The 18,057-nt window shown below is 43.3% G+C and overlaps 3 protein-coding genes across 3 annotated transcripts; all 3 read left to right on the plus strand.

Moving 5' to 3' along the window:
* The first annotated feature begins 3,150 nt into the window (after positions 1-3,150).
* Positions 3,151-5,542, plus strand: LOC132518390 (protocadherin beta-7-like). The gene is given in 5 exon segments (XM_060146354.1): positions 3,151-4,048; positions 4,051-4,566; positions 4,569-5,420; positions 5,423-5,496; positions 5,498-5,542. Coding segments are annotated over 5 exon segments (2,385 nt in total).
* A 2,735-nt stretch (positions 5,543-8,277) lies between these two features.
* LOC132517147 (protocadherin beta-8-like) lies at positions 8,278-13,155 on the plus strand. Its single transcript, XM_060143793.1, has one exon. It carries the CDS (start codon positions 8,421-8,423, stop codon positions 10,818-10,820), a length of 2,400 nt encoding a protein of 799 aa, XP_059999776.1. The 5' UTR covers positions 8,278-8,420; the 3' UTR covers positions 10,821-13,155.
* Positions 13,156-14,448: 1,293 nt separating this feature from the next.
* On the plus strand, positions 14,449-17,509 carry LOC132518391 (protocadherin beta-16). Its single transcript, XM_060146355.1, has one exon. The coding sequence runs from the start codon at positions 14,794-14,796 to the stop codon at positions 17,191-17,193; it is 2,400 nt and encodes a 799-aa protein (XP_060002338.1). The 5' UTR covers positions 14,449-14,793; the 3' UTR covers positions 17,194-17,509.
* The last annotated feature ends 548 nt before the right edge of the window (positions 17,510-18,057 follow it).

Consider the following 18,057-nt stretch of genomic DNA (forward strand, 5'->3'; position numbering starts at 1 on the left):
CTAAAAAGCTTCTGCACAGCAAAGGAAACCATCAACAAAACAAAAGGACAACCTAAAGAATGGGAGAAGATATTTGCAAATCATATATCCAATAAGGGGTTAATATCCAAAATATATAAAGACTCATATAACTCAACAAAAACAAAACAACCTGATTTAAAAATGAACAGAGGATCTGAACAAAGATTTTTCCAAAGAGGACAAAGAGATGGCCAACAGCCTCATCAAAAGATATTCAACCATCCCTAATTTTAAGGAAATGCAAATCAAAACCACAGTGAGATATCATCTCACACCCAATAGAATGGCTATTATCAAAAAGGCAAGAAATAACAAATGTTGGAGAGGATATGGAGAAAAGGGAATCCTCATATACTGTTGGTGGGAATGTAATTTGTGCAGCCACTATGGAAAACAGTATGGAGATTCCTCAAAAAACTAAGAATAGAACTACCATATGATGCAGCTATTCCACTTCTGGATATTTACCTAAAGAAAATGAAAACACTAATTTAAAAAGATATATTCACCCCATGTTCATTGCAGCATTATTCAAAATAGCAAAGATATGGAAACAACCTAAGTGCCCATTGACAGATAAATGGATAAAGAAGATGTGACACACACACATACAATGGAATACTACTCAGCACAAAAAAGATGAAATCTTGCCATCTGCTACAACATGGATGGACCCTGAAGATATTATCCTAAGTGAAATAAGTCAGAAGGAGAAAGACAAATACTGTATGATTTCACTCATATGTGAAATATAAAAAACCAAAAAAACAAAATAAACTAACAAACAAAACCAAACAAAAACAAACATATAGATATAGAGAACAGAGTAGTGGGACTTCCCTGGCAGTCCAATGGTTCAGACTCTGCCCTTCCAATGCAGGGGGTGTGGGTTTGATCCCTGGTCGGGGAACTAAGATCCCACATGCCACGTGGCGTGGCAAAAAAAAAAATTTTTTAATTACAAAAAAATATAGAGAACAGAGTAGTGGCCGCCAGAGAAGAGGTGTAGGGGTAGGATGAAATGTGTAAAGGGGGTCAACTGTGTAGTTGAAAACTAAACTTTTGGTGGTGAACACATCATAGTGTATACAGAAGTCAAAATGTAATGTACACGTGGAACTTAAATAAGGTTATAAACCAATGTTACCTCAAAAAAAAAAAGTCTCCTATTGGTAAGGGAACTAGGAAAATGAGGAGGGAAAGTGCAGAAAACTACTGTATTTTCTTATAAACCTTTTAGTGCTATTTGATTTTGAATCAAGGTCAAAGATTATTTGAAAAAAGTGTATTTTAAAAGATCAGTATAATAGAGATCTTGCAAGTCTCCTCAAGGATAAAAAGGAGGGGACTTCCCTGGTGGTCCAGTGGTTAAGACTTCACGATCCCGATGCAGGGGGCCCAGGTTCGATCCCTGGTCAGGGAACTAGATCCCGCATGCCACAGCTAAAGATACCGTGTGCCACAACTAAGACCCAGTGCAGCCAAATAATAAAAAAAAATTTTAAATGTCCTATACTGCCAAAAACAAAAAAAAAGAATAAAAAGGAGATAAAGTACTAAATATTACTAATAAGAATAGAGTTATAACTAGAGATAAATAATGCAATGAAAACATAATACCAAAATGTTTGTAAATCGAAAACATAATACCAAAATGTTTGCAAATCCAGATAAAATAAATGGTTTTTAAAAATAAACTACAATTTACTTTAAAAAGAAACAAAACCCGAACAGATTAATAACCAAAAGTAAAATGGAAAAGATAATCATAGATTTACCACCCAAACCCAACCCATTTAAAAGGCAAGTTGCAATAAAGCATGTAGAAACAGATGATAATTATAAAAACTATTCTGTTACATAAAAATAGATAGAAAGCTTCCTAATCCATACTACAAGGCCAGGATAGTTTAATACCAAAACCATAGACGCTAAACACACACATTCATGTATACACACAGAGCAGCAAGGGCCAGAAAAATCCTAAAACTATGCTGGCTCATCAAATCCATCTGTGCATTAAAACAATAATATGTAATGGTTAAATGTCATTTATATCAAGAACTCAAGAATTAAAAAGCTAAAGAATAAATTTCACCAGATGTCAAAAATTACTCTAAAATATTAAAGAATAAAGAAAAATATGAAAACTTTTTTGATACAAAAAATAGAGCATTTACCCCAAACTGAGATCAGCCATCATAGTTAAAGATGAAATACTAGGAGTGCTTCCACAAAGGCAAGAATGACACCTACTTGCTACTATTAATTTTAAGAGTATTCATTGCATACTCTTGGAAATGCCAGTCATGTGAACACTAACATATACATAGTACTTAAATCAGGTGAAGGGTGGAGGATGGGGGGTAGAAAATGTTCCAAAAAATATTGCGGGTGAAGAGTGAAGACCTTGAAACTGGAAGGATTATTTAATTCACAAGAAACTGAAAAAAGGCCAGTTACTCTGAAGGGTGTACAGCATTATTGGTAAGCAGTTTACAAATAAACAAAAGGCTCTCAACCAATATATGTTGACTTTTTGATGGAGACTTCATTTTCTTATATATTCTTTACTATCAATCTTAAAAACAGGAAAAGGTTTTCTTAGGATTAACTGCTGGTGGGAAGCCAGAGTTTAATTTTGTGCACCTAAATTAAGGAAAAAGACTGATTTATTTTTCTGCGAATGTAGACTCACAGAGACGGATACGATGTAAGCATTTACAAACTAGGATTACTGTGGCCAGTTGAGGGAAAATATGAAATGAAATAGCAAAGACACTAAGGGGAAAAAAAAAAATCCTACTCCAGCTCCTTTAATCCGCCATCTTTTTGTTCTATTCCTGAAATTGGGAGTAACATCCACAAAACGCAAGGTGGCGCTGCAGGTTAAAAAGAGAACAAAATATTCGCATAAAGAATGTTGCAGATTCCAGTGTTAAGAGGAAAGCTGACCAGACTAGAAAAGTCGAGGAAAGGAAGCCGTGGTAATAGGTGTTGGGAGAAAGTGGGGATCCCTCCCCACAAGCATTGCTATGATCCAGCTCATTTCTAAGGATTCAGCTGATGCCATTTCTGAATTGCTCGAGGCCGAGAAAAAGTGTTTTTTGAAGACTGGTTAAACAAAGAATGGAGGCCAGAGTGGAGCGTGCTGTGCAGCAAAGGCAAGTACTATTTCTTTGTGTATTTCTGCAAGTGTCTTGGGCTGGTGGGGAACCACTACTGTATTTTGTGGAAGAGGAAGCTGAAAAAGGCACCTTTTTGGCCAACCTAGCAAATGACCCTGGGTTGGGGGAATCCTTAGCCCGGGGACCTAGAATCATTTCAGACCAGAATACAGGATTTTTACTACTCGATCCGTTTACTGGTGATTTATTTCTAAATGAGAAATTAGACTGACAGGACCTGTGTGGCCCCACAGAGCCTTGTGTGCTGCCTTTCCAGTTGTTACTGGAAAAAGCTCTTCAGATTTTCTGTGCTGAATTATGGGTCAGAGACATCAATGATCATTCTTCAGTATTTCTAGATAGAGAGATATCCTTGAAAATATTAGAAGTTACCACTCCAGGGGCAGCATTTCTCCTAGAAAGTGCACAGGATTCAGATGTTGGAACAAACAACCTGAGAAACTACACCATCAGCCCCAATGCCTATTTCCACATTAATGTCCATGATAGTGGGGAGGGGATTATCTATCCTGAATTGGTGCTGGATAGACTGCTGGATCAAGAAGAGGTGCCTGAGCTCAGTTTACTCCTCACCGCCTAGGATGGTGGCTCTCCACCCAGCTCTGGAACTGCCCTGGTATGCATCCTGGTTTTGGACATCAATGACAACGCCCATGAATTTGTACAGTCTCTCTACAAGGTGCAGGTGCCTGAGGATAGCCTTGTTGTCTCTCTGGTTGTCACCATGTCAGCTAGAGATTTAGATACCGGAAGTAACGGGGAAATAGTTTATGCATTTTTTTATGCTACTGAAAGAATTCTCAAAACGTTTCAAATCAATCCAACATCTGGCAATCTTCATTTAAAGCTGAATTGAACTATGAGGCAATGCAAATTTATAAATTAACTATTCAGGCCAAAGATGGCAGAGGACTTTCTGGAAAACGTACGATGGTGGTTCAGGTAACAGATATAAATGACAATCCACCATAACTACTCATGTCATCACTTACTACAGCAATTAAAGAAAACTCACCTGAGACAGTCATAGCTGTTTTTAGGATTCGAGACAGAGATTCAGGAAACAATGCAAAGATGGTGTGCTCCATCCAAGACAATCTCCCCTTCGTCCTGAAGCCACCTGTAGAGAATTACTACACCCTGGTAACCGATAGCTCTCTGGACAGAGAGAAAAGAGCCGAGTACAACATCACCATCACCGTCACTGACATGGGAACCCCCAGGCTGAAAACCGAGCACAACATAACCGTGCTGGTGTCCGACGTCAACGACAACGCCCCCGCCTTCACCCAGACCTCCTACACCCTGTCCGTCCTCGAAAACAACAGCCCCGCCCTGCACATCGGCAGCGTCCGCGCCACAGAGACGCGGGCGCCAACGCCCAGGTCACCTACTCGCTGCTGCCGCCCCTCGACGCGCACGTGCCCCTGGCCTCCCTGGTGTCCATCAACCCGGACAACGGCCACCTGTTCGCCCTGAGGTCCCTGGACTACAAGGCCCTGCAGGCGTTCGAGTTCCGCGTGGGCGCCGCCGACCGCGGCTCGCCCGCGCTCAGCAGCCAGGCGCTGGTGCGCGTGCTCGTCGTGGACGACAACGACAACGCGCCCTTCGTGCTGTACCCGCTGCAGAACGCCTCGGCGCCCTGCACCGAGCTGGTGCCCAGGGCAGCCGAGGCGGGCTACCTGGTGACCAAGGTGGTGGCGGTGGACGGCGACTCGGGCCAGAACGCCTGGCTGTCGTACCAGCTGCTCAAGGCCACGGAGCCCGGGCTGTTCGGCGTGTGGGCGCACAACGGCGAGGTGCGCACGGCCCGGCTGCTGAGCGAGCGCGACGCGGCCAAGCACAGGCTGCTGGTGCTGGTCAAGGACAACGGCGATCCGCCGCTCTCGGCCAGCGTCACGCTGCACGTGCTGCTGGTGGACGGCTTCTCGCAGCCCTACCTGACGGCCCGTGAAGCGGAAGCGGCGGACGCGGCCCCGGCCGCCCCTCTCACCGTCTCCCTGGTGGTCGCCTTGGTGTCGGCGTCGTTGCTCTTCGTCTTCTCGGTGCTGGTGTTCGTCGCGGTGCGGCTGTGCAGGAGGGGCGGGGCGGCCTCGGTGGGTCGCTGCTCGGTGCCCGAGGGCCACTTTCCGGGCCACCTGGTGGACGTCAACGGCACGGGGACCCTGTCCCAGAGCTACCAGTATAAGGTGTGTCTGCGGGGAGGTACTGGGCCAGCGAGTTCAAGTTCCTGAAGCCGATTATCACCAAAGCCGATTATCATCTCACATCCCAGAGCATAGGCAGGAAAAGTGGAAGAATATCCCTCATATCAGAATGATTTCGGTTTCTGATAAAGAATGAAAAATAAATGCCGGTATTATATCTGTAAATATATTCCTATTAAGAAATTTATCTCGATTTACCTGTAGAGGAGTGCTTTCACATTATTGCAAGTATTCTTAGGGTCATAGAATAAATTTCTTGACACAGAAAAGGATTCAGCTTCAGCCCTAAGAACACTCCAAAAAGCCTGAATTGTTTACTGTCACCTTTTGTCTCAATTATGCTTTGTGTGCAGTCTAGTACATGACACATCTTATTTGAGATGTTTTTAAATTGGAATTCACTGTCTTCAAATATTATTGCTAGTTTTATTTTGTAAGTTGATTAGAGTGCTCTACAAGTATACCTACCCTAACTTTTAAAAAAAGCACTTACTATGCATCATACACTATTTTACCACTTTTAATTTTAGAAGTAATTCTATGATGGGAGGTATTTTAGAAATGAGCAAATAGATGTTCATAGACGTTCAGTGAGTTCACTAAGGTCACCAACTAATTAATGGCAGAGCTAAGCATCTCTCCTAAATCTTCTGATTCTGGGGCCTTGCTGTGATGCTATACTGTTTTCTCTTGTTAGATATCACCTGGCAAGTTTCTCCCTAATTAAGGAGAAATCTTTTTTTCATACTCATATTCCTGTTCAGTGTTTCGTGTATTTGCAAAGAATAAGATATGTATTTGTGGTTTTATTTTCTTACAAACTAATAATCCAGTTTTTCTGGATCAATTATTCAACTATTATTTTTAAAGCTCTGATCTATCCAAATCTCAAGTACAAAAAAATGAAAGATCAATCTGTGCTTTCTCCTTGTTATCTGAATATGCGACCTTCATTTCATAGAAAAGATTAATGACCATGAATAGAAATATTACATAATTTTGATCGCTTCATTTGTTTATTTTCCTCACATTGCAGTAATTTTCCTACCGTAGTCCCTACCTTTTTAACACGTTTTTCTCCTTTAATTTGAAAGTTTATTTTTTAAAGTTTCTATTCAATATACTTCAGTGCTGAATCGGAAAAGTATAAGAAAAAGAATACTTTTAAATATGTAATATTAAAGAGAAACAAATTATCATTGAATTACTTAAAGATTCTGGAGAGTTAAGGAGAAGCTTTGTTTGTTATAATAATCTGTAACTGCTTTTTCTTTAACAGTTATCCAGATCATTTTTGCAGAGCTGTATTCTGAATATATCATAAGCTAGTGCTGATAACTCTTAAAATAGTAATATTACTGTGCATTACTAATGGGATACAGTCTAACGACAGAAAAAAAAAGAACCTCACAGCATTAAAATCTTAAGTTGTTTCCATAGCGTCAGGATAAAATTATTTAGTTTTTCAAGCAAATCAATGGCATGGAAAAGGGGAGGAGGGAATCTTGCACAATGAGAGAAATTAAGACATACCAACCAAATGCAATGGATAGTGGATCTTGTTTAATCTTGATTCAAACAATCATAACGACTTTGAAATAATTGGAAAAATCTGAATATAGATGGGATATTAAACAATATTAACTTAATTTCTTAGGTGTGGTAAGGGCATTGTAGTGGGTTTTTTAAGACATTAAAAGTTAGAGATTTATAATGAAGTTTTATGGGTAAAAATTTAGTTTGGGATGTGAAAATGTTGGGGAGACAGGGTAAACAATTGTAGCAAAATATTGATAATTGTTCTAGCTAGTTTTGAGTACCTGGGGGTTCATCGTACTATTCTCCTTCATTATGGGGTTTGAAAATTTTCAAAATAAAAGGTTTTTAAAAATTGACACTGTAAAAAGAGAAGAGGACACCCTTCTGAGATACAGAATCATCACTACCATCACAGATTATACATGTATTAGAAAGATTCTCCAGCCTTTCCGGTTTCATCGTTTGATATGATAACTTCATTCTGAAATAATGCTGCTCATGAATTATTCTACCATGTGAATCTTGGGGGTTTTTTTAGTCATGACAATGGATTAATGCAAACTGAGCTACCTGATGGCATCACATTACATGCCTGGTGTGTGTGTGTGGGGGGGAGTTAATCTCTTTCTGCCTCAGTTTCCCCATCTGTAAGGTGAGGAACTCACAGCAGCCCTATGTAGTAAGTACCATTAATATCTCCACCTTAGACAGATGAGAAAACTGAGGCAGAGGTTAAATAACGTGTCCAAGGTTCACAGCTACTAATTATTCCCATAGTTCATGGCAATAAAAGTATATAATTCTGAAAGTTTTCTATGTTATTATATATATATTTAAATTTCTGCATATAGTCTTTCTTCTCAGGCAAACTGTTACATAAATATTTTCTTTTTGCTACAAACGCAATTAGCATTATTGAAAGTAGTCTCTACTAATATCATTTCTCCTGTATGGCCCTCAGACAATTGCCTCAACCTTAAGGTTCAGAGATAGTAAAAATAGTATTGTAGCCTTACATAGCTCGGTGATACGTACTGGCAAGAGTTGGGAACATTGGGGAGTTCCCTGGTGGTCCCGGCTTCAGTCCCTGGTCGGGGAACTGAGATCCCGCAAGCCACGCGGCTCAGCCAAAATTTTAAAAAGCAAAACAAGAAGAGCTGGGAACGTTGCATCCATTTTCAACCCAGAAAATGTAAGATTCTCTGAGGACGCGTGGTGGCGCTGCACGATAAGGCACAAACCGGAACCGCAGCTGCGTCTCCATTAACAGGCAAAACTCTACAGCAGAGCCTGGAAGCCCATGAGAGCTTGGATGCCACAGAAGGAGGACTGGGTCCTCTGTAAAGGACTACTCACTGGAATATTTCTGAAGTACCTTGTGGAATAACTACAGTCTCAGAAACGTACTGAGGCCTTTACAGCTCAGCGGAACCACCCTCGCCAGAGGCTATACCGAGCAAGAACAATGGAGGTTGGCAGGAAGCTCATTTGCAGACAAAGGCAAGTCTTTTTCTTCTTTTTCTTCTTGGGCTTAGCTCAGGCGGGCTCTGAATTTAGGCGTTATTCTGTGGTGGAAGAAACTGAAGGGAGCTCTTTTGTAACCAATTTAGCAAAAGACCTGGGTCTGGGGCAGGGGGAACTTTCCAGGCGGGGAGCTAGGGTCATTTCCAAAGGAAACAAACTGTATCTGCAGCTCGATCAGGAGACTGGGGATTTACTGCTAAATGAGAAACTGGACCGCGAAGAACTGTGTGGTCAGACAGAGCCCTGTATGCTGCGTTTCCAGGTGTTGCTAGAGAATCCCTTAGAGTTTTTTCAAGCTGAGCTACAGGTAATAGACATAAATGACCATGCTCCGGTGTTCATGGACAGACATATGTTGCTAAAAATATCAGAGAGCAGTCCTCCTGGGACTAAGTTTCCTCTGAAGAACGCTCAGGACATGGATGTAGGCCGAAACAATATTGAAAACTATACCATCAGTCCCAACTCCTATTTCCGGGTCCTCACCCGCAAACGCAGCGATGGCAGGAAATATCCGGAACTTGTGCTGGACAAAGTGCTGGATCGGGAGGAGGAACCTGAGCTCAGGTTAACCCTCACTGCTCAGGATGGCGGTTCTCCACCCCGGTTTGGCACCGCTCAGGTCTCCATCGAAGTCGTGGACATCAACGATAATGCCCCTGAATTTGAGCCGCCTTTCTATAGGGTGCAGATCCCCGAGGACAGTCCCATAGGCTACCTGATTGTCAAAGTCTCTGCTACGGATATAGACATAGGAGTCAATGGAGAGATTTCCTATTCACTTTTCCAGGCTTCAGAAGAGATTAGCAAAACCTTTGAGATCAACGCCATGACAGGAGAAATTCGACTGAAAAAAAAACTTGATTTCGAAACAACTCAGTCTTATGAGGTCAATATCGAGGCCAGAGATACTGGAAGTCTTTCTGGGAAATGCACCGTTCTGACTCAAGTCATGGATGTGAACGACAATGCTCCAGAAGTCACCATGTCTGCACTTACCAGGCAGATCCCCGAGAACTCTCCTGAGACTGTGGTTGCAGTTTTCAGTGTTTCAGATCTTGATTCTGAAGAGAATGGGAAAATAAGTTGCTACATTCAGGACGATCTACCTTTTTTCCTTAAATCTTCCATGGAAAACTTTTATACCCTAGTAACAGAGAGACCGCTAGACAGAGAGACCAGAGCAGAATACAACGTCACCATCACCGTCACGGACTTGGGGACACCCAGATTGAAAACCGAGCACAACATAACCCTGCTGGTGTCCGACGTCAACGACAACGCCCCCGCCTTCACCCAGACCTCCTACACCCTGTCCGTCCGCGAGAACAACAGCCCCGCCCTGCACATCGGCAGCGTCCGCGCCACAGACAGAGACGCGGGCACCAACGCCCAGGTCACCTACTCGCTGCTGCCGCCCCTCGACGCGCACGTGCCCCTGGCCTCCCTGGTGTCCATCAACCCGGACAACGGCCACCTGTTCGCCCTGAGGTCCCTGGACTACGAGGCCCTGCGAGCGTTCGAGTTCCGCGTGAGCGCTGCCGACCGCGGCTCGCCCGCGCTCAGCAGCCAGGCGCTGGTGCGCGTGCTCGTGGCGGACGACAACGACAACGCGCCCTTCGTGCTGTACCCGCTGCAGAACGCCTCGGCGCCCTGCACCGAGCTGGTGCCCAGGGCGGCCGAGGCGGGCTACCTGGTGACCAAGGTGGTGGCGGTGGACGGCGACTCGGGCCAGAACGCCTGGCTGTCGTACCAGCTACTCAAGGCCACGGAGCCCGGGCTGTTCGGCGTGTGGGCGCACAACGGCGAGGTGCGCACGGCCCGGCTGCTGAGCGAGCGCGACGCGGCCAAGCACAGGCTGCTGGTGCTGGTCAAGGACAACGGCGAGCCGCCGCTCTCGGCTAGCGTCACGCTGCACGTACTGCTGGTGGACGGCTTCTCGCAGCCCTACCTGCCGGCCCCGGAAGCGGAAGCGGCGGACGTGGCCCCGGCCGCCCCGCTCACCGTCTACCTGGTGGTGGCCTTGGAGTCGGTGTCGTCGCTCTTCGTCTTCTCGGTTCTGGTGTTCGTCGTGGTGCGGCTGTGCAGGAGGGGCGGGGCGGCCTCGGTGGGTCGCTGCTCGGTGCCCGAGGGCCACTTTCCGGGCCACCTGGTGGACGTCAGCGGCACGGGGACCCTGTCCCAGAGCTACCAGTACGAGGTGTGTCTGAAGGGGGGCTCTGGGACCAGCGAGTTCAAGTTTCTGAAGCCAATTGTGACCAATTTTCAGGGCCATTCCCCTGGCCCAGATATAGAAGAAACCCCCAACTTTAGGAAAGATTTTGGTTTCAGTATTCAGTGACAGCAATTGTGTTTCACGTTCCATATATTTTAAATTGATGATACTTCAAGGTGATGGTTTTTCTGGCAACCTATCATGAACTTTTAAACTACACTCAACTTGCTTGCAAATTTTGTTTTAAAGAAAGCTATCTTTTCTTCATTACTGTAAGAAGATTAATGGTCCTAAATCTTGCCTCTCAAAACACTGTTGAAGTCAATAAATGTACAGGTTCTTTCTGGCATAGCTTAGAAATGTTATGAAGAAAAACAGTGGGAAATTAATTCTGTATAATCAGTTATATTTCCTTGAGTTTTTCTTATTAGTTTTTAAACCATTAAGTACATAAGAGCAGTACTGCACTAACACACTGAAGCATGCCCAATCAGGAAGGAGAGAGAACTGGTACAGTGAGAATTTGGCTCTTACTTTATTCTGCTTTCATAGCACTTGATTCTTATTTTCTCTTATTAATTGTATATTCATTAATATACCAGTGTTAGTTTTAATATAGTTATTGTAATTGCTTTCCACTTAGTTTCCCTGGTGTAAAAGGGGAGAAAAAGCTACACTGTGTTTATCCAGTGTGATGAAAGGGCATAGCAGGAAATTGGCTTTTCCCACTTGAGAAACATTGGTCATACTGTGACAGAAAATGCAGTAGCTATCCAATCTCCATTCATCTTTTCTTCTTTGGTAACACACTCCAAATTTCATTTAGAGCATTAGTGTGCTTAGTCAAAAGAACGTTTTCCCAGGCTCCTTGGCAGCTAAAACGGGACACTTGACTACATGTATATGTAAATGTTGTTAGAGACTTCCAAGAAGGCCATTAAAAGGGAGGTGACTCATCTAGGAAGGGGTCCCTTTTTGTCCTTCTCTACCTGCTTCTTGCTGCTTGGAATGTGGGAGTCTTGGTTGGAACACAATTAGTCATATTGAGCCATAAAGCAACACTAAGGATGGAAATAATGGACCAAGACAGTCAGTATAGAATAAACTGATTGATAAGGACCCCTGATAATCACAGTTACCATGTCATCCCTGGATTGCTCACTTCTGAGCTTTTTTTACATAAGAAATAAAGGAACTTCTATCTCATTTAAGCCACCATCATTTTAGTTTTGTGCTACCTCCAGTGGAATCCAATCCTAATGCTTTCACAGTAAGACTTTTTGTTAAAATGTTATATAATACGGTAAAATGGACAGATCTTAAGTGTGTAGTTTGCTCTAATTGATCTTTGTCAAGTTTTCCTTGATTTCTAATTTACTTAAGAGTACAGAGTGCTTTACATTCATTATCTTTTTAATCCTCTGCCAAACCCTAAGGAAGTTGGCATGTTATTTCCTCTTTTACTTGTTCACAATTCTGAAGTAATAAAAGGAAAAATTTGGAATATATTCTAAGTCTACTTGAATGGAATGTTCCAGTTCTTAACCAGTACGCTATCACAGCAGGCATTAACTGGTGGCATTGTCTTCCTAACCAAGGAAGTGAAATCCTTCTATTGCATGAATTGAACTCCTATATAGAAATGTAACTTTTAGTCTGTAGCTTGATTGTTCTATACCAGAGATCACACTGCTCTGGACCAATAAACCCAAAGTTCTTACAGAAGCACTGACCTAAGTAAGCTGGGTCAGGTACCACAATTGACCTTCATCATGATCTTATCAGCCTGATTACCTTCCTGTACCTTCTCAACATATCACATTCATAATTGCAGAAATGAAGGCCCTAAACAGGGAGTAGAATTACCCTATGGTTGTATTTCTGGAGTTTTTTTGTACTATTCCTTCAGTCTTTTTCTGTCAGTCCTAATATATATTTTCTCTTTTTTTTGGAAGTTTATTATATACATTCTGTAAGTCCCTTATTCAAATTAAATATACTGTATTCATTATAGCGCACTATTTCTTTGAAAGCAGTTGCTATTCTAGTATTAGCTCTAAATGAAATAACTAATTTCAGAAAAGTATAGGCAATGATGTGGAGGAATTTTTATCACTAAATAATTTAGAGATTCTGGAAATTAAATAGAAATAAAGATGATAGGCTCCAGTTATTTTCTATTAAAACTAACCATATGTCTTTGACAACGCCTCTTAAAAATTATGCTGAAAAAAGATTTAGAGGGTCATAAATGACTTTATTCTGAAAGGATGGCTCACAAGAGCCGAATCAGACATTCTTCAGCATTTGCTGTGATAATCCAATTTTGTAGAGTGATGAATTTTTGTTGACTCAGATGCTGGGTGCATGAAATTTCATGCTTATGTATTCATTTTCTATTTCTACTATTAAAAATTATCACAAACTTGGTTGCTTAAAACAATAAAAATGTACTACTATATAGTTCTGTAGATCTGATGTCTGATATGGGTATGACTGGGTTAAATTCAAGATGTCACCAGGGGTGCATTCTCTTCTGGTGGCTCTAGAGGAGAATCTATTTCTTTCTCTTCTCCAGCTTCTAGATGCTGCCTACAGTACTTGACTCATGGCCCCTTTTATCCATCTTCAAAGGCAGCAACATTGTTTCTCTTAGTCCACTTCTTCTGTAATCACAGAGGGGTGTAATCACCCCTCTGACCATAGCCAGGAAAGGTTCTGTCCCTCCCAGATAATCCAGGATAACCTACCCCCGACAAGGTCCTCAATTTACTTATATCTGTGAATTCTCTTTTGCCATGTAAGATAACATATTTACAGATTTGGGGAATTAGGGCATGAACATCTTTCGGTGGGTGGCCATTATTCTGCCTACCGCAGGTAGCTTGGAAGAAAATTATCTGGTCTAGCAGGACGACCTGTGGCCAAAGGAAGGCATACAAAGACCTTTATAACAGAAGTTTAGACCCCATTGATTGAATGCTTTAACCCCAGACAAGGTATTTATCAAAAATTGTTCTACGGATTGTTAACAAAAACACTGGATTTATAAAAACATTATGAATCTTTACTGGAATTCAATTTAAATTTTAAAAATGGAAAATCTGAACTAAAGAGTATTTTGGGGTTTTTTTAGATGATGAAAATGTTCTAAAATTGACTGTGGTAATGGATGCACTACTCTGTGAATATACTAAAAGTCACTGAATTGTAGACTTTAAATGAGTGAATTGTATGGTATGTGAATTACATCTCATTAAACCTGTCTTTTAAAAGGAATAAAACAGAAATTATTCTTGTCATGATAAAAAAATATCCCAAAACATGTCAGGCCTAACCCTTAGACTGCCTTTTTGGGAAATAACTTTCCAATAATTTGAAAGTTTCAAAAACACATGTCCTCAGGCTTAGGTGTTGGAAAGAAGAGGAAGTAATCTACTCTTTAATAAGGCGTTGATAAAATACTCTCTTTAGAACCATCACTGATTGCAATTTTGCAGTGTCCACTCATCTGTAATTCTATAACATGTACCATGAAAATATTGTACTTGTCAAACTGTTCCCATACTATTTCAGAAATATTTTTCTTCTAAATTTATATTCTTCTCAGCTTAAATGTTAATTAAATTATTTTATTTAATTATTCACCCTGAACAGCTTTAAACAGTCAACATAATGCAAGTTTGCTCTTAGTACTCTTCCTGTGTAACAACACAGCTCTCTCTGAACTCATAAGAACCACAAGAAAATAGAACTAAGTGTTTCATATTACAGAACACGGTTGACACAGCCTATGTGTTACATTTAGAATTTTGCATCCAACGTTAAACCAGAAAAGATAAGACATAGTAAGAACGCATGGTGGCGCTGCAGGTTAAGGTGGTGAGAAACAGAATTGCAGACGTAGCTCCAGGATCCAGCCAGTTTCACACTGCCTGGAAGCTGAAGAACAGCTTTCTCAGTCAGAGCACAATGTGCGTGAAACCTCTTTAAAACTGTATTTAGAGACATAGTTCTGACCTGCTATACTGCAGGACCGGACTACCAGGATCCTGGGCATATATGAAGCTCCTGTGAACTCAGTTTTCAGGAAAGAGCAATGGAGATTGGATGGATGCACAATCCGAGAAAAAGGCAAGTCCTAGTTTTCTTTGTTTTGCTGAGCATGTATGGGGCGAGCGCAGAGTTGGGCCCCTATTCAGTAGTGGAAGAAACAGAAAGAGGCTCCTTTGTGGCAAATGTAGGAAAAGACCTGGGGCTGGGGTTGACAGAGATGTCCACCCGCGGTGCCCGGATCATTTCCCAGTGGAACAAAGAGCATTTGCAGCTCAAGGTTCAGACTGGGGATTTGCTCATAAATGACAAACTAGATCGAGAGAAGCTATGCGGTCCGAGTGAGCCTTGCATACTACATTTCCAAGTATTAATGGAAAAACCGTTAGAGATATTTCAGGCAGAACTGAGAGTGAAAGACATAAATGACCATTCCCCCGTGTTCACTGAAAGAGAAATGTTTCTAAAAATACCGGAAAACAGTCCTATAGGAATTTCATTCCCTCTGAGTAATGCTCTGGACTTGGATGTAGGCAGCAACAATGTTCAGAACTATAAAATCAGCCCCAACTCCCATTTCCGGGTTCTAACCCAAAATCGCAGCGATGGCAGAAAATACCCTGAGCTGGTGTTGGACAAAGAGCTGGATCGGGAGGAGGAGCCTGAAATCTCATTAACCCTGACAGCGCTGGATGGCGGCTCTCCGCCTCGGTATGGAACCGCCCGGGTGCGCATTGAAGTGGTGGACACTAACGATAACGCCCCTGAGTTTGAGCAGTCCCTCTACAAGGTGCATATTCCCGAAGACAGCCCCGTAGGCTCCCTGGTTGTCACTGTCTCTGCCAGCGATGTAGACAGTGGAGTCTATGGGAAAATATCATACGCATTCTTTCAGCCTTCAGAAGATATTAGTAAAACTTTGGAGGTAAATCCTATGACAGGAGAAATTAGACTGAGAAAAAAAGTTGATTTTGAAACAGTTCTGTCTTATGAAGTGGACATCAAGGCCACTGATGGAGGAGGTCTTTCAGGAAAATGCACTCTTCTCCTGCAAGTAGTGGATGTGAATGACAATCCTCCAGAAGTGACAGTGTCTGCACTCACCATTCCCATCCCAGAGAACTCCCCTGACATTGTAGTTGCTGTTTTCAGTGTTTCAGATCCTGACTCTGGGGACAATGGGAAAACTATTTCCTCCATCCAGGATGACCTTCCTTTTCTTCTAAAACCTTCAGTCAAGAACTTTTACACCTTAGTAACCCAGAAAACACTAGATAGAGAAGAAAGAGCCGAGTACAACATCACCATCACCGTCACAGATATGGGAACCCCCAGGCTGAAAACCGAGCACAACATAACCGTGCTGGTGTCCGACGTCAACGACAACGCCCCCGCCTTCACCCAGACCTCCTACACCCTGTCCGTCCGCGAGAACAACAGCCCCGCCCTGCACATCGGCAGCGTCCGCGCCACAGACAGAGACGCGGGCGCCAACGCCCAGGTCACCTACTCGCTGCTGCCGCCCCTCGACGCGCACGTGCCCCTGGCCTCCCTGGTGTCCATCAACCCGGACAACGGCCACCTGTTCGCCCTGAGGTCCCTGGACTACGAGGCCCTGCAGGCGTTCGAGTTCCGCGTGGGCGCCGCCGACCGCGGCTCGCCCGCGCTCAGCAGCCAGGCGCTGGTGCGCGTGCTCGTGGTGGACGACAACGACAACGCGCCCTTCGTGCTGTACCCGCTGCAGAACGCCTCGGCGCCCTGCACCGAGCTGGTGCCCAGGGCGGCCGAGGCGGGCTACCTGGTGACCAAGGTGGTGGCGGTGGACGGCGACTCGGGCCAGAACGCCTGGCTGTCGTACCAGCTGCTCAAGGCCACGGAGCCCGGGCTGTTTGGCGTGTGGGCGCACAACGGCGAGGTGCGCACGGCCCGGCTGCTGAGCGAGCGCGACGCGGCCAAGCACAGGCTGCTGGTGCTGGTCAAGGACAACGGCGAGCCGCCGCTCTCGGCCAGCGTCACGCTGCACGTGCTACTGGTGGACGGCTTCTCGCAGCCCTACCTGCCGGCCCCGGAAGCGGAAGCGGCGGACGCGGCCCCGGCCGCCCCTCTCACCGTCTACCTGGTGGTGGCCTTGGCGTCGGTGTCGTCGCTCTTCGTCTTCTCGGTTCTGGTGTTCGTCGCGGTGCGGCTGTGCAGGAGGGTGGGGGGGGCCTCGGTGAATCGCTGCTCGGTGCCCGAGGGCCACTTTCCGGGCCACCTGGTGGACGTCAGCGGCACGGGGACCCTGTCCCAGAGCTACCAGTACGAGGTGTGTCTGACGGGAGGCTCTGAGAGTAATGAGTTCAAATTCTTGAAGCCGATTCTCCCCAACCTCCCTCCCCAATGCCCTGGGAAGGAAATAGAAGAAAATCGTACCTTCTACAATAGCTTTGGGTTCAATATTCAGTGACCATAAATAACTTTTATATCTCATAGGTATGTTGTTTTGTGGCACTTCCATACCAACATTATTTCCCCCAAAATGTGTGTGTTTGAAGTTGTACTGATGTTACTTTTATATTTTCGCATGTTCTACCCACCTTTACTTTTAAGTGAATGTTTATCTTTACCTGTGGTTGTAGTTAGATAGCAATTTATTCTCTAACCAAGGAGGTCTTAATTTGTAATTAATTTGCCTCCTTAAATAATAACACCAAATCAGTTTTTGCTCATGGCCCTCTCTCCAGTTGAACTTTCATTCACAATTATGCTTATGATAAAATAAAGCAGACCACTTTCAAAGTATTTCAAGGGTTCAAGTATTTCTTCATTTTCTTTCTTTCTTGTGGTTCTTCTTGTGGTTGAATAATGGTTGCTATTCAGAAATGTCATTCTTTCTTTAAATTCACCACTGTTTTACTTAACATTTTAAAATGTTTATTACTGCTGAAAATATACCTGAAAAATCATGTCCTATGATACAATCATAAATACCTTGTTAGAATGGGGCAGAAGGCAATTTTCTTAGTGTCTCTTCTTTACTCATCCTGGAGGGTTATTCTGAAGACACATTAATATTGTGGCCACCCACAGAATACTGGAATAGAAGTTATAATTTTCCAGATGTCTCATTAATGTTACAAAGGTATGATGCAACCTAGTTGAATACAGGCTCCCTAGTAATCATTTGTTTATTGTAGAGTGGACTTGTTTGCTAATGTGTATAATTTTTTGCCTCCTGTGTTATCCCAGAATTTAATATATATACACTGGGCACTAATTTTCAAACTTTAAAAAATCACAGGCAACTGAAAAATTATATTGTATATATTAT

This window comes from Lagenorhynchus albirostris, chromosome 3 (genome assembly GCF_949774975.1).
Source record: "Lagenorhynchus albirostris chromosome 3, mLagAlb1.1, whole genome shotgun sequence".
NCBI classification, from domain to species: domain Eukaryota; kingdom Metazoa; phylum Chordata; class Mammalia; order Artiodactyla; family Delphinidae; genus Lagenorhynchus; species Lagenorhynchus albirostris.